The sequence below is a fragment of the Anolis sagrei genome, chromosome 13, assembly GCF_037176765.1.
Source record: "Anolis sagrei isolate rAnoSag1 chromosome 13, rAnoSag1.mat, whole genome shotgun sequence".
In the NCBI taxonomy this organism is placed as follows: domain Eukaryota; kingdom Metazoa; phylum Chordata; class Lepidosauria; order Squamata; family Dactyloidae; genus Anolis; species Anolis sagrei.
The window spans coordinates 9,501,458-9,528,898 of NC_090033.1; the positions used below are offsets into that span (position 1 = coordinate 9,501,458).

General features: G+C 45.3%; 1 protein-coding gene across 17 annotated transcripts in view; it reads right to left on the minus strand.

Annotated features, from left to right (window-relative positions):
• Positions 1-27,441, minus strand: part of ARHGEF10L (Rho guanine nucleotide exchange factor 10 like) — a 151,265-nt gene that overhangs the window by 107,437 nt on the left and 16,387 nt on the right. For 4 of the 17 annotated variants that reach the window (XM_067472735.1, XM_067472736.1, XM_067472733.1 and 1 more), the window contains exons 4-10: positions 24,413-24,440; positions 21,131-21,231; positions 17,890-17,973; positions 13,208-13,380; positions 10,515-10,634; positions 7,581-7,683; positions 4,757-4,858 (exon numbers count right to left, since the gene is read on the minus strand). In XM_067472735.1, the coding sequence (XP_067328836.1) occupies positions 4,757-4,858; positions 7,581-7,683; positions 10,515-10,634; positions 13,208-13,380; positions 17,890-17,973; positions 21,131-21,231; positions 24,413-24,440 (711 nt within the window). The remainder of the gene's footprint in view (positions 1-4,756; positions 4,859-7,580; positions 7,684-10,514; positions 10,635-13,207; positions 13,381-17,889; positions 17,974-21,130; positions 21,232-24,412; positions 24,441-27,441) is intronic. The other 13 variants (XM_067472745.1, XM_067472744.1, XM_067472743.1 and 10 more) reach the window with 6 other exon arrangements.

Genomic DNA, 27,441 nt, shown 5'->3' on the forward strand with positions numbered 1-27,441 from the left:
GGGAGGGAGGAAAGAGAGGGAAGGAGGAAATGAAGAAAGAAAGAGAGGAAGGAAAGAGAGAAGGAAGGAAATACAAAAAGGAAGAAAGGAAAGGAGGAAGGATAAAAGGAAGGAAGGGAGAAGGAAAGAGGGAAGGGAGGGAAGGGGAGAGGAAAGAGAGGGAAAGAAGGAAGAAATAAAAGGAGGAAGAGAAGGAAAGAGAGAAGGAGGGAAATAAAAAGGGAAGGAAAGAAGGGAGGGGGGAGGAAGAGAAGGATAAAAGGAAGGAAGGAAGGAAGGAAGGGAAGAAGGGAAGAGAGAAGGAAGGGGAAGGAAAGAAAGGATGGAAGGAAAAGGGGGTAGAGAGGGAAGGAAGGAAAGACGGAAGGAAGGGAGAAAGGAAGAAAGGAAAGAGAGGGAAAGAAGGAAGAAAGAAAAGGAGGAAGAGAAGGAAAGAGAGAAGAAAGGAAATACAAAAGGGAAGAAAGGGAGAGAGGGAGGGAGGGATTGAGTTTGAAAGGGAAGGATGGAAGGAGAAAGAGGGAAGGATGGGAGGAAGGAGGAAGGAAAGACAAAAGGGAGAGAATGAAGGGAGGATGAAAGGATGGAAGGGAATGGAGGGAGACAAGGGAGAAAGAGAGAGAGGGAAGAGAGAAGGGAGGAAAGACAGAAGGCAAGGAAGGAAGGAGAAAGAGAGAGGGGGGAAGTAAGGAGGGATGAAAGGGAAGGAAGGAGGGATGGAGTAAGAGAGGGAAGGAAAGGAGAGAGGGAGGGGGAGAAAAGGAGGAAGGAAAGAGAGAAGGAAGGATGGAAGGACGAAAGGGAAGGATAGGAGGAGAAAGAGGGAGGGAAGGAGGGAAGAGAGAAGGAAGGAAATACAAAAGGGAGGGAAGGAAGGAGTGAAGGAAGGAAGGAAGGAAGGGAGAGAGGGAAGGAGAAAGAGGGAAGGATGGGAGGGAGAGAAAGAGGAAGGAAAAACAAAAGGGAGGGAGAGAAGGAAGGATGAAAGGGTGGAAGGGAATGGAGGGAGACGAGGAAGAAAGAGGGAGAGAGGGAAGAGAGGAAAGAGAGAAGGGAGGAAAGACAGAAGGCAAGGAAGGAAGGAGAAAGAGAGAGGGGGGAAAGAAGGAAGGAAAAAAGGGAAGGAAGGAGTAGGGATGGAGTAAGAGAGGGAAGGAAAGGAGAGAGGGAGGGGGAACGAAGGAGGAAGGAGAGAAGGAAGGAAGGACGAAAGGGAAGGATAGGAGGAGAAAGAGGGAGGGAAGGAGGAAAGAGAGAAGGAAGGAAATACAAAAAGGAAGGAAGGAAGGAAGGGAGAGAGGGAAGGAGAAAGAGGGAAGGATGGGAGGGAGAGAAAGAGGAAGGAAAGACAAAAGGAGGGAAAGGTGGAAGGGAATGGAGGGAGATGAGGGAGAAAGAGGGAGAGAGGGAAGACAGAAGGCAAAGAAGGAAGGAGAAAGAGGAAGAGAGGGAAGGAAGGAAGGATGAAAGGGAAGGAAGGAGGAAGGAAAGAGAGAAGGAAGGAAGGAGGGAAAGATAGAAGGAAAGAAGAAAGAGGGAGAGAAGGAGGAAGGAAAAAGAGAAGGAAGGAAGGATAGGATAGGATAGGATGGTGAGAGAGAGGCGGTCTCCAACTGCTTTCAAAGTTTCTTTGTCCAGTTTGTAAAGTCCCGGTTTCTTTGCCCCACCCCACCTTTGTCCTCAGCTTCCCCTGATTGCTGCAAATGGAGTTCAAAATGCAAAAATGAATGTGTCCTATGGAGCCAGTCCCGAGTTTGATTCTCTAGCATAGGCGACACAAAGCAACCCAATGCCAGCCTCCAGGTCAGCATGTTAGTGAATCCAATCTATGCAATGTCAAACCACTCCAAACAGCACACACAACACCGAGGCCGCGCAACACAAGCCTCTACAATAGGCGCACACGCCTTTGTGCACCAAAGGACACAACTAGACCTGCGCAGACCATTCAAAGATGCAAAGCTTGAGCTGCAGAGAGAGAGATGCTGGGAGCCAACCTCTCCTGCCAAAAGATACCCATGTTTCCTAATGGCTGTGGGTTGGTGTGAAGGAATGACACTCTGCATGCGCTCAGAGGCACTCTTCCTTCTCAGCTAGCTAGCACGGTGGTGTGGGAAACATCTATGGGACTCAACTCCTCCCTCAACCACATTCCTATCAGCTTGAGCATAGATGCAAGCAAAAGTCTACATGTGTATTATTATTATTATTATTATTATTATTATTGTATTATTGTTGTTAATATTATTGTATTATTATTATTACTATTATTATAGCATTATTATTATTGTGGTATTATCATTATTATTGTATTATGGTCGTCAATATTATTGTATTATTATTATTACTATTATTATAGCATTATTAATGAAGTATTATCATTATTATGGTATTGTTGATGCTATTACTATAGTATTATTATTACTATTATTATGGTAATGGTATTATTATTCTGGTATTATTATTGTTGCGGTATTACTATGATTGTATTATTATTCTGGTATTATTATTAGAGTATTATTATTGTACTATTAATATTTTTCTGGTATTATCATTATTATGGTATTGTTATTATTATTATTGTATTATTATTATTACTATTATGGTATTATTGTTATTGTATTGTTATTATTATCAGGTAGCATCATTATTATGGTATTATACATATTAATAATTATTTTATTATTAGTAGTATTATTATTGTGATATAGTTTTATTATTACAGTGTAATTACTATTACCATCATTATTATGGTATGATTATTATTATTACGGTATTTTCATTATTACAGTATTATTATTGTGATATTATTGCATTATTATTATAATTATTATGGTATTATTATTATTATTATTATTATTATTCTGGTATTATCATTTTTAGGGTATTGTTATTATTATTGTATTATTATTAATAATACTATTACTATTATGGTATTATTATTTTTAGGTATTACCATTATTACGGTATTATAATTATTATAGTATTATTATTCTGATGTTATTGCATCATTATTATAATTATTACAGTATTATTATGATATTATCATTATATTATTATTATTATTGTATTATTATTAATACTACTACTGTTATGGTATTATTATTGTATTATTATTTTTAGGTATTATCAATATTACGGTATTATTACTGTGATATTATTGCATTATTATTATTATTACGGTTATTATCTTTATGGTATTATTATTTTTATTATTATGGCATTTTCATTATTATGGTGTTGTTGTTGTGGTATTATTATTATTATTATTATTATTAGAAACACAACAAGATGAGTCCACAGCAGACAAGATCATTCTGCTGGCTGTTGCGTTGGATCACACGTCGGACTCTTCCTAATAATAATAATAATAATAATAATAATTGTATTATTGTACTGTCGAAGGCTTTCATGGCCGGAATCACTGGGTTGTTGTAGGTTTTTTTCGGGCTATATGGCCATGGTCTAGAGGCATTCTCTCCTGACGTTTCACCTGCATATATGGCAAGCATCCTCAGAGGTAGTGAGGATGCTTGCCATAGATGCAGGCGAAACGTCAGGAGAGAATGCCTCTAGACCATGGCCATATAGCCTGGAAAAAACCTACAACAACCCAATGGTATTATTATTATTCATTATATATAAATATACTAGCTATACCCGCCACACGTTGCTGTGGCAAACCTTCCCTCCCTCTTTCTCCTCCTTCATTTTCTCTCTCCTTCCTTCCCTCCCTCTTTCCTTCCCTCTTTTTCTTTCTCTTCTTTCTTCCTTCTCTACCTGTTTCTTTTCTCGCTTCCTTTGCTGTTTGGTTTCATCCTTCCTTGTCTCCTTCCTTCCTTCCTTCCTTCCTTCCTTCCTTCCTTCCTTCCCTCTTTCGTTCCTTCTCTCCTTCCTTCCTTCTTTCACTGTTATTTCCCTCTCTCTTTCCTTCCTTCTCTACCTTTCTTTCTTTCCTTCTCTGCTTCTTTCCCTCCTCCTCTCTTTCCTTCCTTCTCTATCTTCCTTTCTTTCTTTCCTTCTCTCCTTTCCCTTCTCTCCCCTTCCTTCCTTCTCTACCCTGCTTTCTTTCTTTCCTTCCTTCCTTCTTTCCCTCTTTCTCTCCCTCCTTTCTTCTCTACCTTTCTATCTTTCCTTTTCTCCTTCTTTCCCTCCTCTCCCCTTCCTTCCTTCTCTACCCTGCTTTCTTTCTTTCCTTCCCTCCTTCTTTCCCTCTTTCTCTCCCTCCTTTCTTCTCTACCTTTCTTTCTTTCCTTCTCTCCTTCTTTCCCTCCTCTCCCCTTCCTTCCTTCTCTACCCTACTTTCTTTCTTTCCTTCCCTCCTTCTTTCCCTCTTTCTCTCCCTCCTTTCTTCTCTATCTTTCTTTCTTTCCTTCTTTCTCTCCTTCCCTCCTTCTTTCCCTCTTTCTCTCCCTCCCAAAATTTGGTGAGATTTGGTCCGGTGGTTTAGCCGTTTTTGACCGCCTAATTACGACCTTAAGGTTCTTATATATATAGATATATTCAAAACAGATATGCACCATATGATGCACTAAAGAGCAAGGCTTTCTGCTTTCCAAACTGACCACGACCGACCGGTCCCTCTGGCCAGAGAGGAAAGCACCTCTGGACATGTGCAAAGTAAAGACCGATACAGGCAGGATCCCCAGCATCTCTCCTTTTGCGGCAAACACACACACTCCACAGCAAGCCGGGCTATGCATCTGAGCGGGCAAAACTAAGGCAAGGATCCAAGCCAACGGGGCCCGATCCGTACCGATCTCGGAGCCGGGCTTTTGGGCCCTGGAGAGTTCCCCGGTCCAGGACAAGGAGCGCTTCCGTCCTACGTCTGGGGTGCTCCTGCTTGGCTCGCCGTCCCCTACAACAGCGGTGTTGGTTTAAAAATTAACATACTAATTGAAACACTATTTACTTCCTTCCCCCTTCTTCATAATTTAAGGGGTTTTCGGCCTCGGCAAACAGGGGCGGTTCAACCCTTACGCAAAGTAAGCCTTCACAGTAGAGTTGATTTTGCCCAGGGGCGCTCTTGAGGCGCTCTTGAGGGAAAATAGACCTTGACATCTGCGAGTTGTAGTTACTGGGATGTATAGTTCACCTACAATCAAAGAGCACTCTGAACTCCACCAATGATGGAATTGAACCATTACGTAAAGTAAGCCTTTGCAGTAGAGTTGATTTTGCCCAGGGGCACTCTTGAGGCGCTCTTGAGGGAAAATAGACCTTGACATCTGCGAGTTGTAGTTACTGGGATGTATAGTTCACCTACAATCAAAGAGCACTCTGAACTCCACCAATGATGGAATTGAACCATTACGCAAAGTAAGCCTTCGCAGTAGACTTGATTTTGCCCAGGGGTGCTCTTGAGGTGCTCTTGGGGGAAAACAGACCTTGACCTCTGCGAGTTGTAGTTACTGGGATGTATAGTTCACCTACAATCAAAGAGCATTCTGAACTCCACCAATGATGGAATTGAACCATTACGCAAAGTAAGCCTTCGCAGTAGACTTGATTTTGCCCAGGGGTGCTCTTGAGGTGCTCTTGGGGGAAAATAGACCTTGACATCTGCGAGTTGTAGTTACTGGGATGTATAGTTCACCTACAATCAAAGAGCACTCTGAACTCCACCAATGATGGAATTGAACCATTACGCAAAGTAAGCCTTCGCAGTAGACTTGATTTTGCCCAGGGGTGCTCTTGAGGTGCTCTTGGGGGAAAATAGACCTTGACATCTGCGAGTTGTAGTTACTGGGATGTATAGTTCACCTACAATCAAAGAGCACTCTGAACTCCACCAATGATGGAATTGAACCATTACGCAAAGTAAGCCTTCGCAGTAGACTTGATTTTGCCCAGGGGTGCTCTTGAGGTGCTCTTGGGGGAAAACAGACCTTGACCTCTGCGAGTTGTAGTTACTGGGATGTATAGTTCACCTACAATCAAAGAGCATTCTGAACTCCACCAATGATGGAATTGAACCATTACGCAAAGTAAGCCTTCGCAGTAGACTTGATTTTGCCCAGGGGTGCTCTTGAGGTGCTCTTGGGGGAAAATAGACCTTGACATCTGCGAGTTGTAGTTACTGGGATGTATAGTTCACCTACAATCAAAGAGCACTCTGAACTCCACCAATGATGGAATTGAACCATTACGCAAAGTAAGCCTTCGCAGTAGACTTGATTTTGCCCAGGGGTGCTCTTGAGGTGCTCTTGGGGGAAAATAGACCTTGACATCTGCAAGTTGTAGTTACTGGGATGTATAGTTCACCTACAATCAAAGAGCATTCTGAACTCCACCAATGATGGAATTGAACCAAATAGGGCACATAGAACTCCAACCCCAATGGATATCCCGATTTCCATATGGCAGGCAGAAGGGCATGATTTTGGGGAGGAAAGGAAACTCCGGAAAGCTGCCGAGAGTTGGTTTCACTCTCGTAAGCAAATACGGAAGTTGCCCACAAATAATGTTTCGCAACAAGAGAGAGGGGGGAAAAGGAAGTGAAGTTTTTTCGGACGGTCTCTGCAAACTGGAAGGAGATTTGAACATTGCAGAGTGGGAATTTCACACCGTCCTTCCGCAATTTGCATCTCATTTCCTGGAAAGCAATCTTCTGGATCAGTGTTTTTCAACCTGGGGGTCGCGACCCCCAAAGGGGTCATGAGAGAGTGTCAAAGGGGTCGCCAAAGACCATCAGAAAACATAGTATTTTCTGTTGGTCATTGGGATTCTGTGTGGGAAGTTTGACCCAATTCTATTGTTGGTCGAGTTCAGAGGGCTCTTTGATTGTAGGTGAACTATAAATCCCAACAAGTACAACTCCCAAATATCAAGGTCTATTTTCCCCAGACTCCACCAGCGTTCACATTTGGGCGTATTGAGTATTCGTGCCAAGTTTGGTCCAGATCCATCATTGCATGAATCCACAGCACTCCTCTGGATATAGGTGAACTACAGTTCCCAAACTCAAGGTCAATGCCTACAAAACCCTTCTAGTGTTTTCTGTTGGTCATGGAAGTCCTGTGTGCCAAGTTCAGTTTAAATCCATCGCTGGTGGAGTTCAGAATGCTCTTTGATTGTAGGTGAACTATACATCCCAGCAACTACAACTCCCAAATTACAAAATCAATCCCCCCCCCCCCCAGCCCCACTAGCATTCACATTTGGGCATATAGGGTATTTGTGCTCAATTTAGTCCAGTGAGTGAAAATACATCCTGCATATTGGATATTTACATTACGATTTATAACAGTAGTAAAATGACAAATGTCAAGTAGCAACGAAAACAATATTATGGTTGGGGGTCACCACAACATATGGAACGGCATTAATGGGTCACGGCATTAGCAAGGTTGAGAACCACTGTTCCAGATGAAGCGAATGCTTCAGAAGACGGTGGTCTAGAACTAAATAATGTATCTCTTATCCCCAGGTGATATTTTTTGCCACTTCTGGGTTGACAATAATCACAAACACACAGAACTCGCCTTCCTTGAGTCACTTCGCTTTCCCGTTATCTTTAGGTGCTCAAACTCCCATTTTGAAAGGCACATCGACACTGATTTCAAGCCAGTGAAGGTTACCTGGGGTTTCTTTCTTATGCAGGAAAGTCCGTATCATGGCGATCTTGGTTTTCTCCAGGCCATCCTTGGTGCCGCTCTTGGCGGCCTTCATCAGCTGCGTCATCTGAACAGAGCCGGAAAAAGAGAGAAATCAATGTCCTATTCTGCAAAGGCCGCAAACACAAGGCTCCTTATGTTTACCTACTAAGGAGAGTCAACATCTGTCGGGAACTGGGAAGCCAAAATGTTTCAGGCTGGAAAAACATCTATCATTCATTTATTTTTTTTTCCTTCCAATAATACGGTTCCTATGTCTCGCAAACACAAGGCTCCTTATGTTTACCAACACCAACTAAGGAGAGTCAACATTTGTGAGGAACTGGGAAGCCAAAATGTTTCAGGCTGGAAAAACATCTATCACTCATTTATTTTGTCCTTCCAATTGTGTAACTTCTCCAATAATACGGTTCCTATGTCTCACAAACACAAGGCTCCTTACGTTTACCAACATCAACTAAGGAGAGTCAACATCTGTCCGGACCTGGGAAGCCAAAATGTTTCAGGCTGGAAAAACATCTATCATTCATTTATTTTGTCCTTCCAATTGTGTAACTTCTCCAATAATACGGTTCCTATGTCTTGCAAACACAAGGCTCCTTACGTTTACCAACATCAACTAAGGAGAGTCAACATCTGTCTGGACCTGCGAAGCCAAAATGTTTCAGGCTGGAAAAACATCTATCATTCATTTATTTTGTCCTTCCAATAATACGGTTCCTACATCTCGTAAATACAAGGTTCCTTACGTTTACCAACACCAACTAAGGAGAGTCAACATCTGTTGGGAACTGAGAAGCCAAAATGTTTCAGGCTGAAAAAACATCTATCATTCATTTATTTTGTCCTTCCAATTGTGAAATTTCTCCAATAATACCATTCCTACGTCTCGCAAACACAAGGCTCCTTACATTTACCAACACCAACTAAGGAGAGTCAACATCTGTTGGGAACTGGGAAGCAAAAATGTTTCAGGCTGGAATAACATCTGTCATTCATTTATTTTGTCCATCCAATTGTGTAACTTCTCCAATAATATGATTCCTACGTCTCGCAAACACAAGGCTCCTTATGTTTGTCAACACCAACTAAGGAGAGTCAACAACTGTTGGGAACTGAGAAGCCAAAATGTTTCAGGCTGGAAAAACATCTATCATTCATTTATTTTGTCCTTCCAATTGTTTAACTTCTCCAATACCATTCCTACGTCTCGCAAACACAAGGCTCCTTACGTTTACCAACACCAACTAAGGAGAGTCAACATCTGTCGGGAACTGGGAAGCCAAAATGTCTCAGGGTGGAAAAACATCTATCATTCATTTATTTTGTCCTTCCAATTGTGTAACTTCTCCAATAATGTGATTCCTACGTCTCGCAAACACAAGGCTCCTTACGTTTGTCGAAGGCTTTCATGGTTGGAATCACTAGGTTCTTGTGGGTTTTTTTGGGCTATAAAGCCATGTTCTAGAGGCATTTCTCCTGACGTTTTGCCTGCATCTATGGCAAGCATCCTCAGAGGTAGTTTGCCATAGATGCAGGCGAAACGTCAGGAGAAATGTCTCTAGAACATGGCTCTATAGCCCGAAAAAATCCACAAGAACCTACTCCTTACGTTTACCAACACCAACTAAGGAGAGTCAACATCTGTCAGGGACTGAGAAGTCAAAATGTTTCAGGCTGGAAAAACATCTATCATTCATTTATTTTGTCCTTCCAATAATACGGTTCCTACATCTCGTAAACACAAGGTTTCTTACGTTTATCAACACCAACTAAGGAGAGTCAACATCTGTCGGGAACTGGGAAGCCAAAATGTTTCAGGATGGAAAAACATCTATCATTCATTTATTTTGTCCTTCCAATTGTGAAATTTCTCCAATAATACCATTCCTACGTCTCGCAAACACAAGGCTCCTTACGTTTACCAACACCAAATAAGGAGAGTCAACATCTGTCGGGAACTGAGAAGCCAAAATGTTTCAGGCTGGAAAAACATCTGTCATTCATTTATTTTGTCCTTCCAATTGTGTAACTTCTCCAATAATACCATTCCTACATCTCGCAAACACAAGGCTCCTTACATTTACCAACTAAGGAGAGTCAACATCTGTCAAGAACTGGGAAGTAAAAAATGTTTCAGGCTGGAAAACATCAATCATTCATTTATTTTATCCTTCCAATTGTGTAACTTCTCCAATAATACGATTCCTACGTCTCGCAAACACAAGGCTCCTTACGTTCACCAACTAAGGAGAGTCAACATCTGTCGGGAACTGGGAAGCCAAAATGTTTCAGGCTGGAAAAACATCTATCATTCATTTATTTTATCCTTCCCATTGTGTAACTTCTCCAATAATACGATTCCTATGTCTCGCAAACACAAGGCTCCTTACGTTTACCAACACCAACTAAGGGGAGTCAACATCTGTCGGGAACTGGGAAGTAAAAAATGTTTCAGGCTGGAAAACATCTATCATTCATGTATTTTGTCCTTCCAATTGTGTAACTTCTCCAATAATACGATTCCTATGTCTCGCAAACACAAGGCTCCTTATGTTTACCAACACCAACTAAGGAGAGTCAACATCTGTCGGGAACTGGGAAGCCAAAATGTTTCAGGCTGAAAAAACATCTATCATTCATTTATTTTATCCTTCCAATTGTGTAACTTCTCCAATAATACAACTCCTACATCTCAGTTTATGGTCAACGGAGGGAAAGAAGTCGCATTCCCAACCCCAGCGAGCCATTCTTTCTTGTTAAGTTAGTTTGTGCAAAGCAAGACAGAACGAGAGTAGCAAAGGATCGGCAGAGAGGGTGAATATCTTGGTAATGCCGATTACTATAAAGAGATGATTGATTTTGAGGTTGTTTCTTTTCAAGACAAGGGAAGAGTACCTTACAGTCGTAGCGTTGCTTCAGTTCCTGCATGTCTCTACCCCCGACTTTCAAAGCCAAGATGTCTCTCTTGGTCCTGCTGTATCTCTCCTTGAGCCTATGGAGGTCTGGAGAAAGCTGCTGATAACCCCCAAAAGCCAAAGAAAGGAAGGAGAGAGGAAGGAGCGAAGGAAGGAGAGAAAGGCAAAGAGATCCAAGTAAGCAGCAGACAGCTCAAGCAAAGACTTCAGGCAGAGACGTGTAAAGCATTTGCAAGTCGAGTTAGAAGCAGTGTTAGTTAGCAGTAAGTGTCCCTCCAGATATTTGGGCCTCCAACTCCCAGAAGTCTTGGCCAGCTTGTCCAATGGCCGGGAAGTTTGTGAGGTAGGCTAGGGCTGAGTTTGGGATCAACTAGCTATTGTTTATTTATTTATTTACAGTGTTTATATTCCAACCTTCTCACCCTGAAGGGGAACCAGAGCGGATCACAGAACATATATATATACGGCAAACATTCAATGCCGTTATACACTGAAAAGACAGACAACTGTACATAGATCGAGGTATATATCTAGGCTTTCTCATCTTCAGCATCTTGGAGGCTGTGCTCAGTTTTGGCCACAGGGGGTGCTGTGGTTCCACTTTCTCTGCCAAAGAGCTTTTGCATGTAAACTTCCTCCTTGATCGAATCACTGGCATTTTTCTGGCATCTCCTTATGGGGAAGGGGAAGGGAAGGAGGGGGAGATAACACATGGTGCACACAACACAGGGAAGGAAGGAAGGAAGGAAGGAAGGAAGGAAGGAAGGAAGGAAGGAAGGAAGGAAGGAAGGCAGGAAGGGAGAGGAGGAGGTAACACATCTCATACGCAACACAGAAGGGAGGGAAGGAGTGAGGACGGAAGGAAGGAAGGAAGGAAGGAAGGAAGAGGAGGAGGTAACACATCTCATACACAACACAGAGAAGGGAGGGAAGGAGTGAGGACGGAAGGAAGGAAGGAAGGAAGGAAGGAAGGAAGGAAGGAAGGAAGAGGAGGAGGTAACACATCTCATACACAACACAGACAGGAGGGAAGGAGCGAGGAAGGAAGGAAGGAAGGAAGGAAGGAAGGAAGGAAGGAAGGAAGGCAGGAAGGAAGGAAGGAAGGAAGAGGAGGAGGCAACACATCTCATACACAACACAGAAGGAAAGGAGTGAAGAAGGAAGGAAGGAAGGAAGGAAGGAAGGAAGGAAGGAAGGAGAGGAGAGGAGAGGAGAGGAGAGGAGAGGAGAGGAGAGGAGAGGAGAGGAAGAGGTAACACATATCATACACAACACAGATGGGAGGGAAGGAGTGAGGAAGGAAGGAAGGAAGGAAGGGGAGGAGGAGGTAACACATCTCATACACAACACAGACAGGAGGGAAGGAGGAAGGAAGGAAGGAGAGGAAGAGGTAACACGTCTCATACACAACACAGACAGGAGGGAAGGAGCGAGGAAGGAAGGAAGGAAGGAAGGAAGGAAGGAAGGAAGGAAGGAAGGAAGGAAGGAAGGAAGGCAGGAAGGAAGGCAGGAAGGCAGGAAGGCAGGAAGGCAGGAAGGCAGGAAGGAAGAGGAGGAGGTAACACATCTCATACACAACACAGAAGGAAAGGAGTGAAGAAGGAAGGAAGGAAGGAAGGAAGGAAGGAAGGAGAGGAGAGGAGAGGAAGAGGTAACACATATCATACACAACACAGATGGGAGGGAAGGAGTGAGGAAGGAAGGAAGGAAGGAAGGAAGGAAGGAAGGAAGGAAGGAAGGGGAGGAGGAGGTAACACATCTCAAACACTACACAGACAGGAAGGAGCGAGGAAGGAAGGAAGGAAGGAAGGAAGGAAGGGGAGGAAGAGGTAAAACATCTCATACACAACACAGGAGGGAAGGAGCGAGGAGGGAGGGAGGGAGGGAGGGAGGGAGGGAGGGAGGGAGGGAGGGAAGGAAGGAAGGAAGGAAGGGCGGGAGGAAGGAAGGAAGGAAGGAAGGAAGGAAGGAAGGAAGGGGAGGAGGAGGTAACACATCTCATACACAACACAGACAGGAAGGAGCGAGGAAGGAAGGCAGGAAGGCAGGAAGGCAGGTAGGAAGGGAGAGGAGGAGGTAACACATCTCATACACAACACAGAAGGGAAGGAGTGAGGAAGGGAGCGAGGGAGCGAGGGAGCGAGGGAGCGAGGGAGCGAGGGAGGGAGGGAGGGAGGGAGGAAGGAAGGAAGGAAGGAAGGAAGGAAGGAAGGAAGGCAGGAAGGCAGGACGGAAGGAGAGGAGGAGGTAACATCTCATACACAACACAGAGAAGGGAGGGAAGGAGTGAGGAAGAAAGCAAGGAAGGAGAGGGGAGGAGAAGGAGGAAGAGAAGGAAGAAAAGGAGGAGGAGGAAAAGGAGAAGGAGAAGAAGGAGAGGAGGAGGAAGGAGAAGATGGAAGAGAAGGAGAAGGAGGAGAAAGAGGATGGGAAGCAGGATCTGAAGGAGGGGATGAGGAGGAGGAGAAGGATTCTGTGGTTTTAATGTCAATGTTTATTTCATTGTGTGCTTTATGGCATTGAATTAAAAAGCACACAATTAAATAAACATTGACATTAAAACTCCCCCGATGAGTAAAACTGCTCTGAGTCCCACACCAACCATTCCCCACATGGATACCCTTTCCTTTCCTTGCCCTTCTGGACGGTATCAATTCCCCGAAATGCAACTACCTTTGGCTGGAAGGAGACCTTCGGCTTGGCCGGTTCTGCCTCCAGCTTGTTCTCATCTGCCGAGTCTTCGCTGTAGCTTTCGAACTCACTGGAGCTCCATCCTAGATCCTCGGCCTCCGGCGGCTCCTTGTTGTCGTGAGGGACATCTTCGTAAATCAGGTTTCGGTCTGAATCTAGAAGAGAAGGGAAAGAGGCAGGTGTGTGCTTAGTAAAAGGGTGAGAAAGGAGTCCAGAAAGCAATGGGAAAATGGAAAAATAGAGAGACAGTTGAAGTTCAGCCCTTGAAAGGGGTGCACCATAAGAGGGAAAGAAAGGAGGACACAGAACAGATGATTCAAGAAGGACCTTAAAGAAGGAGATATGAAATGAAATGCTTCCTGGTTCCGGGCAGATGTTGACTCTCCTTACTTGGTATTGGTAAACATTAAGAGAAGATGTACACGATTGCATATGTGTAGCTGCGGTGACCACTTACACAGATGTCTCCCACTACTTTAGAGACACCAATGCCCTTGCCTTCAATGACATTACAGGTTTTAGTGAGCGCCATAAACATGTCCAAGAGTCCTCCACCAACACCACACTGCCCACTACCCAAGGGAAGGCTTTCATAAACATGTCCAAGAGCCCTTCACCAACACCACACTGCCCACTACCCAAGGGAAGGCCTTCATAAACATGTCCAAGAGCCCTCCACCAACACCACACTACCCATCACCCAAGGGAAGGCTTTCATAAACATGTCCAAGAGTCCTCCACCAACACCACACTGCCTACCACCCAAGGGAAGGCTTTCATAAACATGTCCAAGAGTCCTCCACCAATACCACACTGTCCACCACCCAAGGAAAGGCTTTCATAAACATGTCCAAGAGTCCTCTACCAACACCACACTGCCCACTACCCAAGGGAAGGCTTCCATAAACATGTCCAAGAGTTCTCCACCAACACCACACTGCCCACCACCCAAGGGAATGCTTTCATAAACATGTTCAAGAGTCCTCCACCAACACCACACAGCCCACCACCCAAGGGAAGGCTTTCATAAACATGCCCAAGAGTCCTCCACCAACACCACACTGCCCACCACCCAAGGGAAGGCTTTCATAAACATGTCCAAGAGTCCTCTACCAACACCACACAGGCTTTCATAAACATGTCCAGGACTCCTCTACCAACACCACACTGCCCACCACCCAAGGTAAGGCTTTCATAAACATGTCCAAGAGTCTATCAACACCACACTGCCCACCACCCAAGGGAAGGCTTTCATAAACATGTCCAAGACTCCTCTACCAACACCACACTGCCCACCACCCAAGGGAAGGCTTTCATAAACATGTCCAAGAGTCCTCCACCAACACCACACTGCCCACCACCCAAGGGAAGGCTTTCATAAACATATCCAAGAGTCCTCCACCAACACCACACTGCCCACCACCCAAGGGAAGGCTTTCATAAACATATCCAAGAGTCCTCCACCAACACCACACTGCCCACTACCCAAGGGAAGGCTTTCATAAACATGTCCAAGAGTCCTCTACCAACACCACACTGCCCACTACCCAAGGGAAGGCTTTCATAAACATGTCCAAGAGTCCTCTACCAACACCTCACTGCCCACCACCCAAGGGAAGGCTTTCATAAACATGTCCAAGAGTCCTCCACCAACACCACACTGCCCACCACCCAAGGGAAGGCTTTCATAAACATATCCAAGAGTCCTCCACCAACACCACACTGCCCACCACCCAAGGGAAGGCTTTCATAAACATATCCAAGAGTCCTCCACCAACACCACACTGCCCACCACCCAAGGGAAGGCTTTCATAAACACGTCCAAAAGTCCTCTACCAAAATCTCACTGCCCACCACCCAAGGGAAGGCTTTCATAAACATGTCCAAGAGTCCTCCACCAACACCACACTGCCCACCACCCAAGGGAAGGCTTTCATAAACATATCCAAGAGTCCTCTACCAACACCACACTGCCCACCACCCAAGGGAAGGCTTTCATAAACATGTCCAAGAGTCCTCCACCAACACCACACTGCCCACTACCCAAGGGAAGGCTTTCATAAACATGTCCAAGAGTCCTCTACCAACACCACACTGCCCACTACCCAAGGGAAGGCTTTCATAAACATATCCAAGAGTCCTCTACCAACACCTCACTGCCCACTACCCAAGGGAAGGCTTTCATAAACATGTCCAAGAGTCCTCTACCAACACCTCACTGCCCACTACCCAAGGGAAGGCTTTCATAAACATATCCAAGAGTCCTCTACCAACACCTCACTGCCCACCACCCAAGGGAAGGCTTTCATAAACATGTCCAAGAGTCCTCTACCAACACCACACTGCCCACTACCCAAGGGAAGGCTTTCATAAACATGTCCAAGAGTCCTCCACCAACACCACACTGCCCACCACCCAAGGGAAGGCTTTCATAAACATATCCAAGAGTCCTCCACCAACACCACACTGCCCACCACCCAAGGGAAGGCTTTCATAAACATATCCAAGAGTCCTCCACCAACACCACACTGCCCACCACCCAAGGGAAGGCTTTCATAAACACGTCCAAAAGTCCTCTACCAAAATCTCACTGCCCACCACCCAAGGGAAGGCTTTCATAAACATGTCCAAGAGTCCTCCACCAACACCACACTGCCCACCACCCAAGGGAAGGCTTTCATAAACATATCCAAGAGTCCTCCACCAACACCACACTGCCCACCACCCAAGGGAAGGCTTTCATAAACATATCCAAGAGTCCTCCACCAACACCACACTGCCCACCACCCAAGGGAAGGCTTTCATAAACATATCCAAGAGTCCTCCACCAACACCACACTGCCCACCACCCAAGGGAAGGCTTTCATAAACACGTCCAAAAGTCCTCTACCAAAATCTCACTGCCCACCACCCAAGGGAAGGCTTTCATAAACATGTCCAAGAGTCCTCCACCAACACCACACTGCCCACCACCCAAGGGAAGGCTTTCATAAACATATCCAAGAGTCCTCCACCAACACCACACTGCCCACCACCCAAGGGAAGGCTTTCATAAACACGTCCAAAAGTCCTCTACCAAAATCTCACTGCCCACCACCCAAGGGAAGGCTTTCATAAACATGTCCAAGAGTCCTCCACCAACACCACACTGCCCACCACCCAAGGGAAGGCTTTCATAAACATGTCCAAGAGTCCTCTACCAACACCACACAGGCTTTCATAAACATGTCCAGGACTCCTCTACCAACACCACACTGCCCACCACCCAAGGTAAGGCTTTCATAAACATGTCCAAGAGTCTATCAACACCACACTGCCCACCACCCAAGGGAAGGCTTTCATAAACATGTCCAAGAGTCCTCCACCAACACCACACTGCCCACCACCCAAGGGAAGGCTTTCATAAACATATCCAAGAGTCCTCCACCAACACCACACTGCCCACCACCCAAGGGAAGGCTTTCATAAACATATCCAAGAGTCCTCCACCAACACCACACTGCCCACCACCCAAGGGAAGGCTTTCATAAACATATCCAAGAGTCCTCCACCAACACCACACTGCCCACTACCCAAGGGAAGGCTTTCATAAACATGTCCAAGAGTCCTCTACCAACACCACACTGCCCACTACCCAAGGGAAGGCTTTCATAAACATGTCCAAGAGTCCTCTACCAACACCTCACTGCCCACCACCCAAGGGAAGGCTTTCATAAACATGTCCAAGAGTCCTCCACCAACACCACACTGCCCACCACCCAAGGGAAGGCTTTCATAAACATATCCAAGAGTCCTCCACCAACACCACACTGCCCACCACCCAAGGGAAGGCTTTCATAAACATATCCAAGAGTCCTCCACCAACACCACACTGCCCACCACCCAAGGGAAGGCTTTCATAAACACGTCCAAAAGTCCTCTACCAAAATCTCACTGCCCACCACCCAAGGGAAGGCTTTCATAAACATGTCCAAGAGTCCTCCCCCAACACCACACTGCCCACCACCCAAGGGAAGGCTTTCATAAACACATCCAAAAGTCCTCTACCAAAATCTCACTGCCCACCACTCAAGGGAAGGCTTTCATAAACATGTCCAAGAGTCCTCCACCAACACCACACTGCCCACCACCCAAGGGAAGGCTTTCATAAACATGCCCAAGAGTCCTCCACCAACACCACACTGCCCACCACCCAAGGGAAGGCTTTCATAAACATATCCAAGAGTCCTCCACCAACACCACACTGCCCACCACCCAAGGGAAGGCTTTCATAAACATGCCCAAGAGTTCTCCACCAACACCACACTGCCCACCACCCAAGGGAAGGCTTTCATAAACATATCCAAGAGTCCTCTACCAACACCACACTGCCCACCACCCAAGGGAAGGCTTTCGTAAACATGTCCAAGAGTCCTCCACCAAGCAGGCATCTTTCGACTAAAGACACAGCAGCCCTTTGATGCTTGTACAGGGTTGTATTGTTGTTGCATTTGTTTTCTAGGAATGGAAAGAAGTCAACACACATTAGGACAGCAAAGAAACGGGAGAAGAGTGTAGGAATCCACTAGAAATCAAAGAAAAGAGAAAGAGGGTCATCAAAGGGTGCTTAGATCGGAGAGGAACCGGATGAAACCAAAAAGGAGGCACCCGAGGAGGTGCCGTACCACGGTGCTCCGGCTCCACGTTTTCATAAGGGACGTCGTCATAGATCACATCTTCTTCGGCAGCGGCGGGGACAACCTGCCCACCTGGAAGGGATTGACACAAAGAGGAAGGTAACGTGAAGTGAACAAAAGGAAAAATTAGATCACCCGGAAATGGCAGGTTGCCAGATTTCAGAGCTTCATCTATGCTGATGAAGCAAGGAGCTTGGAAATGGTTGAACAGAAGCTCTCTGAAGTTTTGGTGCTCTTTCTGTCTATTACAAGGAAAAACCAGCTTGCACCATCAATGTTTAACATTTACATAAATATTCAGCCATTGTCAGAAGGGACAGAGAGTTTCATCTATGCTGATGTTCATGCCATCACCACTGAAGCAGGGAGCTTTGAAATGGTTGAACAGAAGCTCTTTGAAGCTTTAAGTGCTCTTATTGCCTATCAGCGTTAAACATTTACACAAATGATCAGCCACTGCCACCAGTAACAGAGAGTTTCAGCTATGCTGACGATCATGCCATCACCACTCAAGCTTTGAAATCCAAAATCCAAAAAGGGTAAAACAAGAAACTGAGAGATTGAAAAGAGATTGAAAGACGGACTCAAAGCCAACCTTAAAATCTCTGGCATAGACATTGAGAACTGGGAAGCCCTGGCCCATGAGCACTCCAGCTGGAGGTCAGCTGAGACCAGCAGTGCTGTAGAATTTGTAGAGGCATGAATGGAGGGCGAAAGAGAGAAACGTGTCAAGAGGAAAGCATGTCAAGCCAACCCCAATCGGGACCGCCTTCCACCTGCAAGCCAATGCCCTCACTGTGGGAGACAATGCAGATCAAGAATAGGGCTCTACAGTCACCTAAGGACCCACCCTGGAGGATTATCCTACTCGGACAACGAGGGATCGCCTAAGGTATAGCACAATATAGTAATATATAACAGTACAATATAATACTAATAATACAATGCTATAATTATATATTTTATATTAAATGTAATATTACTAATAATATGAACGTATAATGGTATAATACAATATAGTAACATATAATAATACAATATAATAATAATAATAATAATAATAATACGATGCTATAATTATATATTTTATATTCCATGTAATGTGGCTAATAATATGACCGCATAATAGTATAGTACAATATAATAATATATAATAATACAATATAATAATAATAATAATAATAATAATACAATGCTATAATTATATATTTTATATTCCATGTAATATTACTAATAATACGACCATATAATGGTATAGTACAATATAATAATATATAATAATACAACATAATACTAATAATAATACAATGCTATAATTATATATTTTATATTTCATGTAATACTACTAATAATATTACCGTATAATGGTATAATACAATATAGATATATATAATAATACAATATAATAATAATAGGATGTTATAATTATATATTTTATATTACAGGTAATATTACTAATAATATGACCGTATAATGGTATAATACAATATAGTAATATATAATACTGATATAGTGCTATACTAATAATGTTTTATGTATATATATCTTGTAAGCCGTTCTGAGTCCCCTTCGGGGTGAGAAGGGTTGCATATAAATGTCGTAAATAAATAACATCACGCTTTCTCACACCTGGGTTCCCTTTGCTTATGTTTCAGCCTCTGGGAAGAACAATTTCTCAAGAATCCTCCCTCTTGCCCATGACATTATCTCTCTCACACCTGGGTTCCCCTTGCTGATGTTTCCACCTCTGGGAATGACGATTTCTCAAGAATCCTCCCTCTTGCCCATGACATTATCTCTCTCACACCTGGGTTCCCTTTGCTTATGTTTCAACCTCTGGGAGCAACGATTTCTCAAGAATCCTCCCTCTTGCCCATGATATTATCTCTCTCACACCTGGGTTCCCTTTGCTTATGTTTCAGCCTCTGGGAGCAACGATTTCTCAAGAATCCTCCCTCTTGCCCATGACATTATCTCTCCCACACCTGGGTTCCCTTTGCTTATGTTTCAGCCTCTGGGAGCAACGATTTCTCAAGAATCCTCCCTCTTGCCCATGACATTATCTCTTACACACCTGGGTTCCCTTTGCTTATGTTTCAGCCTCTGGGAGCAACGATTTCTCAAGAATCCTCCCTCTTGTCCATGACATTATCTCTCTCACACCTGGGTTCCCTTTGCTTATGTTTCAGCCTCTGGGAAGAACGATTTCTCAAGAATCTTCCCTCTTGTCCATGACATTATCTCTCTCACAACTGGGTTCCCTTTGCTTATGTTTCAGCCTCTGGGAGTAACGATTTCTCAAGAATCTTCCCTCTTGTCCATGACATTATCTCTCTCACACCTGGGTTCCCTTTGCTTATGTTTCAGCCTCTGGGAGCAACGATTTCTCAAGAATCCTCCCTCTTGCCCATGACATTGTCTCTCTCACACCTGGGTTCCCTTTGCTTATGTTTCAGCCTCTGGGAGTAACGATTTCTCAAGAATCTTCCCTCTTGTCCATGACATTATCTCTCACACACCTGGGTTCCCTTTGCTTATGTTTCAGCCTCTGGGAAGAACGATTTCTCAAGAATCGTCCCTCTTGCCCATGACATTATCTCTCTCACACCTGGGTTCCCTTTGCTTATGTTTCAGCCTCTGGGAGCAACGATTTCTCAAGAATCGTCCCTCTTGCCCATGACATTGTCTCTCTCACAACTGGGTTCCCTTTGCTTATGTTTCAGCCTCTGGGAGCAACGATTTCTCAAGAATCTTCCCTCTTGTCCATGACATTATCTCTCACACACCTGGGTTCCCTTTGCTTATGTTTCAGCCTCTGGGAGTAACGATTTCTCAAGAATCGTCCCTCTTGCCCATGACATTATCTCTCTCACACCTGGGTTCCCTTTGCTTATGTTTCAGCCTCTGGGAGCAACGATTTCTCAAGAATCCTCCCCCTTGCCCATGACATTATCTCTCTCACACCTGGGTTCCCTTTGCTTATGTTTCAGTCTCTGGGAAGAACTAATTTGTCTCTGTTTTGCCCTATCCCTTCTGATCTGCAAACGCTGGGTTATCAGTAGCCCTCCCGTCTCCTCGATGTTCCTTTCCGAGTCAATCCCTGGCCGAGTCTCAATGGAACCACTTTCTGTTTTCCTGACAACAGATCTAACCAAAACATTCCCACCATCAGGAGGAAACAAAGACAGCTGTATTGATGTAATTTTTTTAACTTATTGATTTGCAGTACCTGTTGACTTGGTTCGGCGGAAGCTCTTCCTTTTCCAGCTGTAGGCCCGCGTCCCGGTTTGAGGTGTCCCAACGTCTCCATTGCTCACAAAGCCCAGAACACTGAAAGCAAGAAGAGCAGCCTTGAAAATATGCCGATTCTCCAATGGGGAAATTTATGGACCCCCCCCCCCCCCACAGTAAAGTTCCCACTTCTCAAAGTTACTCCAGCATTCTATCTATCTATATATCTAGCTATGTATCTCTCTTTCTCTTCTCTTGTGGGCGTCTCCCTGCCACCGCATTACAGCACAATCCTTCTCTTCCTTGCTGACTCTGCGAATGGATGCCAATGCCAGCCAGCGATCAATACGCTTGTCTCTCCGCAGCTCTAGGAGTCAACGGGATCCTATTTCCCCCTTTCGGCACCCACCTTATAGTCTTCACGGCCCTCTGTGGATGCAAAAGAAGGGAGGGAGGAGAAAGGAAAGTAGGGAGGGGAAAGGAGAAGAAAGGGAGAAAAGAAGGGAGGGAGGAAGAGCTAGAAAGAGAAAGGAAGGAAGGGAAGGAAGGAAGGGGAAAGGAGAGAAGGAAAGGAAAGGAAAAAAGAAGGAAGAGAGGGAGGAAGAGAAGGAAAGAGAAAGGAGAGAAGGGAGAGAAGGAAGGAAGCAAAGGAAAAGGAGAGAGGAGAGGGAGAAAAGAAGGAAGAGAGGGAAGAAGAGAAGGAAAGAGAAAGGAAAGAAGGGAGGGAGGGAGGGAAGGGGAAATGAGAGAATAGAAGGGAAAAAAGAAGGAAAAGAGGGAGGAAGAGAAGGAAAGAGAAAGGAGAGAAGGGAGAGAAGGAAGGAAGAAAAGGAAAAGGAGAGAAGAGAGGGAGAAAAGAAGGAAGAGAGGGAAGAAGAGAAGGAAAGAGAAAGGAAAGAAGGGAGGGAGGGAAGTAAGGGGAAAGGAGAGAATAGAAGGGAAAAAAGAAGGAAAAGAGGGAGGAAGAGAAGGAAAGAGAAAGGAAAGAAGGGAGGGAAGGGAGGAAGGGAGGGAGGAAGGGAGGGGAAAGGGAAAGGAGAGAAGAGAGGGAGAAAAGAAGGAAGAGAGGGAGGAAGAGAAGGAAAGAGGAAGGGGAAAGGAGCGAAGAGAGGGAAGGAAGGGGAAAGGAGAGAATAGAAGGAAAAAAAGAAAGAAAAGAGGGAGGAAGAGAAGGAAAGAGAAAGAAAAGAAGGGAGGGAAGACAGGGAAAGGGAGAGAAGAGAGGGAGAAAAGAAGGAAGAGAGGGAGGAAGAAAAAGAAAGAGACAGGAAAGAAGGGAGGGAAGGGAGGGAGGAAGTAAGGGGAAAAGGAAAGGAGAGAAGAGAGGGAAAAAGAAGGAAGAGAGGGAGGAAGAGAAAGAAAGAGAAAGGAAAGAAGGGAAGTAAGGAAGGAAAGAAGGGGAAAGGAGCAAGAGAGGGAAGGAAGGGGAAAGGAGAGAATAGAAGGAAAAAAGAAGGAAGAGGGGGAGGAAGAGAAGAAAAGAGAAAGGAAAGAAGGGAGGGAAGGAAAGGGAAAGGAGAGAAGTGAGGAAAAGAAGGAAGGGGAAAGGAGAGAAGGAAAAAAGAAGGAAGAAAGGGAGGAAGAGAAGAAAAGGGAAAGGAAAGAAGGGAGGGAGGGAAGGGGAAAGAAAGGAGAGAAAAGAAGGGAAGAACAGAAGGAAGGCGAAAGGAAAGAAGGGAACGGAGGATGGAAGAAAGGAAGGAAGAAAAAAGGAGAGGAGAAAGTGAGGAAGAAAGAAGGGAAGAAGAAGGAAGGAGCACCTTGGAAAGTTGTATGTATATATGAAGAATACACTTCTCTTTCTTTCTCTTGTGTTTCCCCGTGGCTGCCACTGGGCGGCAGCATTGCGCTTCTGTCACTCAGAGTCCCAATATTCCAAATTGAAGGCCATCATTGGGAGGGGGAGAGAGAGAGGAACCCTTGGAAATCCCCCTTTCCCCTTTCCTGCCATTCCTACCAAAGGAAGGAAGGAAGGAGGAGGAGAGGGGAGGGGAAGGAGGGAAGAAAGAGGGAAGGAAGGATTAAACGGTGGGAGGGAAGGAAGGAGGGAGGTAGAGAGGGATGAACGAAGGAAGGGTGGAAGAGAATGGAGGGAGGGAGAATGAAGGAATGACGAAAGGGAGGGTGGGAGGGAAGAAAGGAGAAAGGGAAGGCGAGAGGAAAGCGGGAGGGAGAGATGGAAGGAAGGAGGGAAGGAAGGGACAGAATGGACAGAGGGAGAATGAAGGGGAGACAAAAGGGAAGGAAGGAAGGAAGGAAGGGATGGAGGGAAGAAGGGATGGAAGGAGATAGTAAAGAGGGAGGAAGAGAAGGAAGGAAGGAGAAAAGGTGAGAGGAAGAGAAGGAAGGAAGGAAGATAATGGAGGGAGGGAGAGTGAAGAAGAGACGAAAGGGAGGAAAGGAAGGAAGGAAGGAAGGGGAAAGGGAGAGAGGAGAAGAGAGAGAAAAGAGGGAGGGAGAGAAGGAAGGAAGGAAGGAAGAGAATGGAGAGAGGGAGAATTAAGGAGAGACGAAAGGGAAGGTAGGAAGGAAGGAAGGAAGGAGAAAGGGAGAGAGGAGAGGAGAGAGGAAAGAGGGATGGAGAGAAGGAAAGAAGGAAGAGAATGGAGGAGGAAGAAATGAAGGAGAGACAAAAGGAAAGGACAGAAGGAAGGAAAGAAGGAAGGAAGGTAGGGAGAGAGTGAGGGAAGGAGAGAGGGAAGAGGGAGAGAAAGAAGGATGGAAGGAAGGAAGAGAATGGAGGGTGAGAAAATGAAGAAAAGAAAAGGGGAAGGAAAGAAGGAAGGAGAGAGGGAAGGAAGGATGAAAGGGTGGAAGGGAAGGAAGGAGGGAGTTGAAAAAGAGGGAGGTAAGAAAGGGAGGGATGGAGGAAGGAAAGAGAGAAGGAAAAGAAGGATGGATGGAAGGAAGAGTGGAAGGGAGGAAAGAGGGAAGGGAGAGAATAAAGGGTGAAGTAAAGAGGAAAGGGAAGAGAGTGAGGGAAAGAGGAAGGAAAGAGGGAAGGGACAGAGGTAGAGAAGGATGGAAGGAAGGCAGGAAGAAGGAAGGAAAGACAAAAGAGAAGGAAGGAAGGAAGGAAGGAAGGAAGGAAGGAAGGAAGGAAGGAAGGAAGGAAGGAAAGACAAAAGGGAGGGATGGAAGAAGGAAGGAAAAACAAAAGGAAAGGAAATAAGAAAGAAAGAAAGACAAAGGGGAGGTATGGATGAAGGAAAGACAAAAGGGAGGGAAGGAAGAAGGAAGGAAAGGTAACATGCGTCCAAGGAATTGGGAATCCACTTACTCTGACTGTGTTTGGGAACCAAAAGGATCTGCAAAAACAAACGCAAAGTGAATACGATGTCAGCTGGAGGCCTTCCAAAGATAAGACCACTTTACAAACACCACTACAGGCCACTCTTTGGTGTCTTTCCTTCTATTTGTCGAGCAAAGAAAACATTCCCTGGTTCCTACCTTTCCTCATGGGAAAGACCTTGGAGAGCAAGTTGCTTTCAGACCCAATCTGCAGCTCCTCCTGCCCATTCTCGTCATTAATGTGATTGGATTCAGCTGGTAGAATGGACTCCTTCTCCACTGCCATATAATACAGACTACCAAGTGGATTATTTGCTTTAATCTGGATTATATGGCAGTGTGCGTCCAAAATACAGCCTGGGATTCATTGGGGGTCTCCTCTCCAAGACTTAACCAAGTCCATTGGGGTGTTATGATTCTCAAAGGCACAACAACAACAAAGTCTACACTGAGGCCCCTTCTACACTGCCATATAATCCAGATTATCAAAGCAAATCATCCACATGGGATTATAAGAGGCCCCTTCTACACAGCTGTATAAAATCCAGATTATCTGGCAGTGTAGACTCAGGCATTCCAGTTCAAAGCAGATAATGAGGATGATATGCATTCTGGATTTTATGGCCGTGTAGAAGGGTGCTGAGTCTACACTGCCATATAAAGCAGATAATCTGGATTATATATGGCAGTGTAGATGGGGTCTGATTGGAATTGACAAAATAAAGCCCTTCCAAGGAGAACAGGTTTGAGAATAGTTCAAACACAATGGCTACAGGCTCATGTTCCTGAAATATTTTTCTAAAGTTATAGTGTTTCCCGGGGCGCTTCCAGGCAGCACCAAATTGCAGGTTTTCCACAAGGAGCAAAAGAAACCCGGGACAGGGGAGCACGTCTGCACGCAGGAGAACAGGTCTGAGACCAGTTCAAACACAATGGCTAGAGGCTCATGTTCCCGAAATATTTTTCTAAAGTTGCCGTGTTTCCCGGGGCGCTTCCAGGCAGCACCAAATTGCGGGTTTTCCATGAGGAGCAAAAAAAAACAGGACCGGAGAGCACGTCCGCACACAGGAGAACGGGTCAGAGACCAGTTCAAATACAATGGCTAGAGGCTCATGTCCCCAAAATATTTTTCTAAAGTTGCAGTGTTTCCCAAGGTGCTTCCAGGTAGCACCAAACTGCGGGTTTTCCATGAGGAGCAAAAGAAACCCGGGACTGGAGAGCACATACGCACACAGAGAACAGGTCAGAGACCAGTTCAAACACAATGGCTAGAGGCTCATGTTCCTGAAATATTTTTCTAAAGTTGCCGTGTTTCCCGGGGCGCTTCCAGGCAGCACCAAATTGCGGGTTTTCCATTAGGAGCAAAAAAAAAAAAACGGGACCGGAGAGCACATCCACACACAGGAAAACAGGTCAGAGACCAGTTCAAACACAATGGCTAGAGGCTCATGTTCCTGAAATATTTTTCTAAAGTTGCCGTGTTTCCCGGGGCGCTTCTAGGCAGCACCAAATTGCGAGTTTTCCATTAGGAGCAAAAAAAAAACGGGACCGGAGAGCACATCCACACGCAGGAAAACAGGTCAGAGACCAGTTCAAACACAATGGCTAGAGGCTCATGTTCCTGAAATATTTTTCTAAAGTTGCCGTGTTTCCCGGGGCGCTTCCAGGCAGCACCAAATTGCGGGTTTTCCATTAGGAGCAAAAAAAAAAACGGGACCGGAGAGCACATCCACACGCAGGAAAACAGGTCAGAGACCAGTTCAAACACAATGGCTAGAGGCTCATGTTCCTGAAATATTTTTCTAAAGTTGCCGTGTTTCCCGGGGCGCTTCTAGGCAGCACCAAATTGCGAGTTTTCCATTAGGAGCAAAAAAAAAACGGGACCGGAGAGCACATCCACACGCAGGAAAACAGGTCAGAGACCAGTTCAAACACAATGGCTAGAGGCTCATGTTCCTGAAATATTTTTCTAAAGTTGCCGTGTTTCCCGGGGCGCTTCCAGGCAGCACCAAATTGCGGGTTTTCCATTAGGAGCAAAAAAAAAAACGGGACCGGAGAGCACATCCACACGCAGGAGAACAGGTCAGAGACCAGTTCAAACACAATGGCTAGAGGCTCATGTTCCTGAAATATTTTTCTAAAGTTGCCGTGTTTCCCAGGGTGCTTCCAGGCAGCACCAAATTGCGGGTTTTCCATTAGGAGCAAAAAAAAAAACGGGACCGGAGAGCACATCCACACGCAGGAGAACAGGTCAGAGACCAGTTCAAACACAATGGCTAGAGGCTCATGTTCCTGAAATATTTTTCTAAAGTTGCCGTGTTTCCCGGGGCGCTTCCAGGCAGCACCACACTGCGGGTTTTCCATTAGGAGCAAAAAAAAAAAGGGATCGGAGAGCAGGTCCGCACACAGGAGAACAGGTCAGAGACCAGTTCAAACACAATGGCTAGAGGCTCATGTTCCCAAAATATTTTTCTAAAGTTGAAGTGTTTCCCAGGGTGCTTCCAGGCAGCACCAAACTGCGGGTTTTCCACGAGGAGCAAAAAAAAAAAAAGGGATCGGAGAGCAGGTCCGCACACAGGAGAACAAGTCAGAGACCAGTTCAAACACAATGGCTAGAGGCTCATGTTCCTGAAATATTTTTCTAAAGTTGCCGTGTTTCCCAGGGTGCTTCCAGGCAGCACCAAATTGCGGGTTTTCCATTAGGAGCAAAAAAAAACGGGACCGGAGAGCACATCCACACGCAGGAGAACAGGTCAGAGACCAGTTCAAACACAATGGCTAGAGGCTCATGTTCCTGAAATATTTTTCTAAAGTTGCCGTGTTTCCCGGGGCGCTTCCAGGCAGCACCACACTGCGGGTTTTCCATTAGGAGCAAAAAAAAAAGGGATCGGAGAGCAGGTCCGCACACAGGAGAACAGGTCAGAGACCAGTTCAAACACAATGGCTAGAGGCTCATGTTCCTGAAATATTTTTCTAAAGTTGCCGTGTTTCCCGGGGCGCTTCCAGGCAGCACCACAC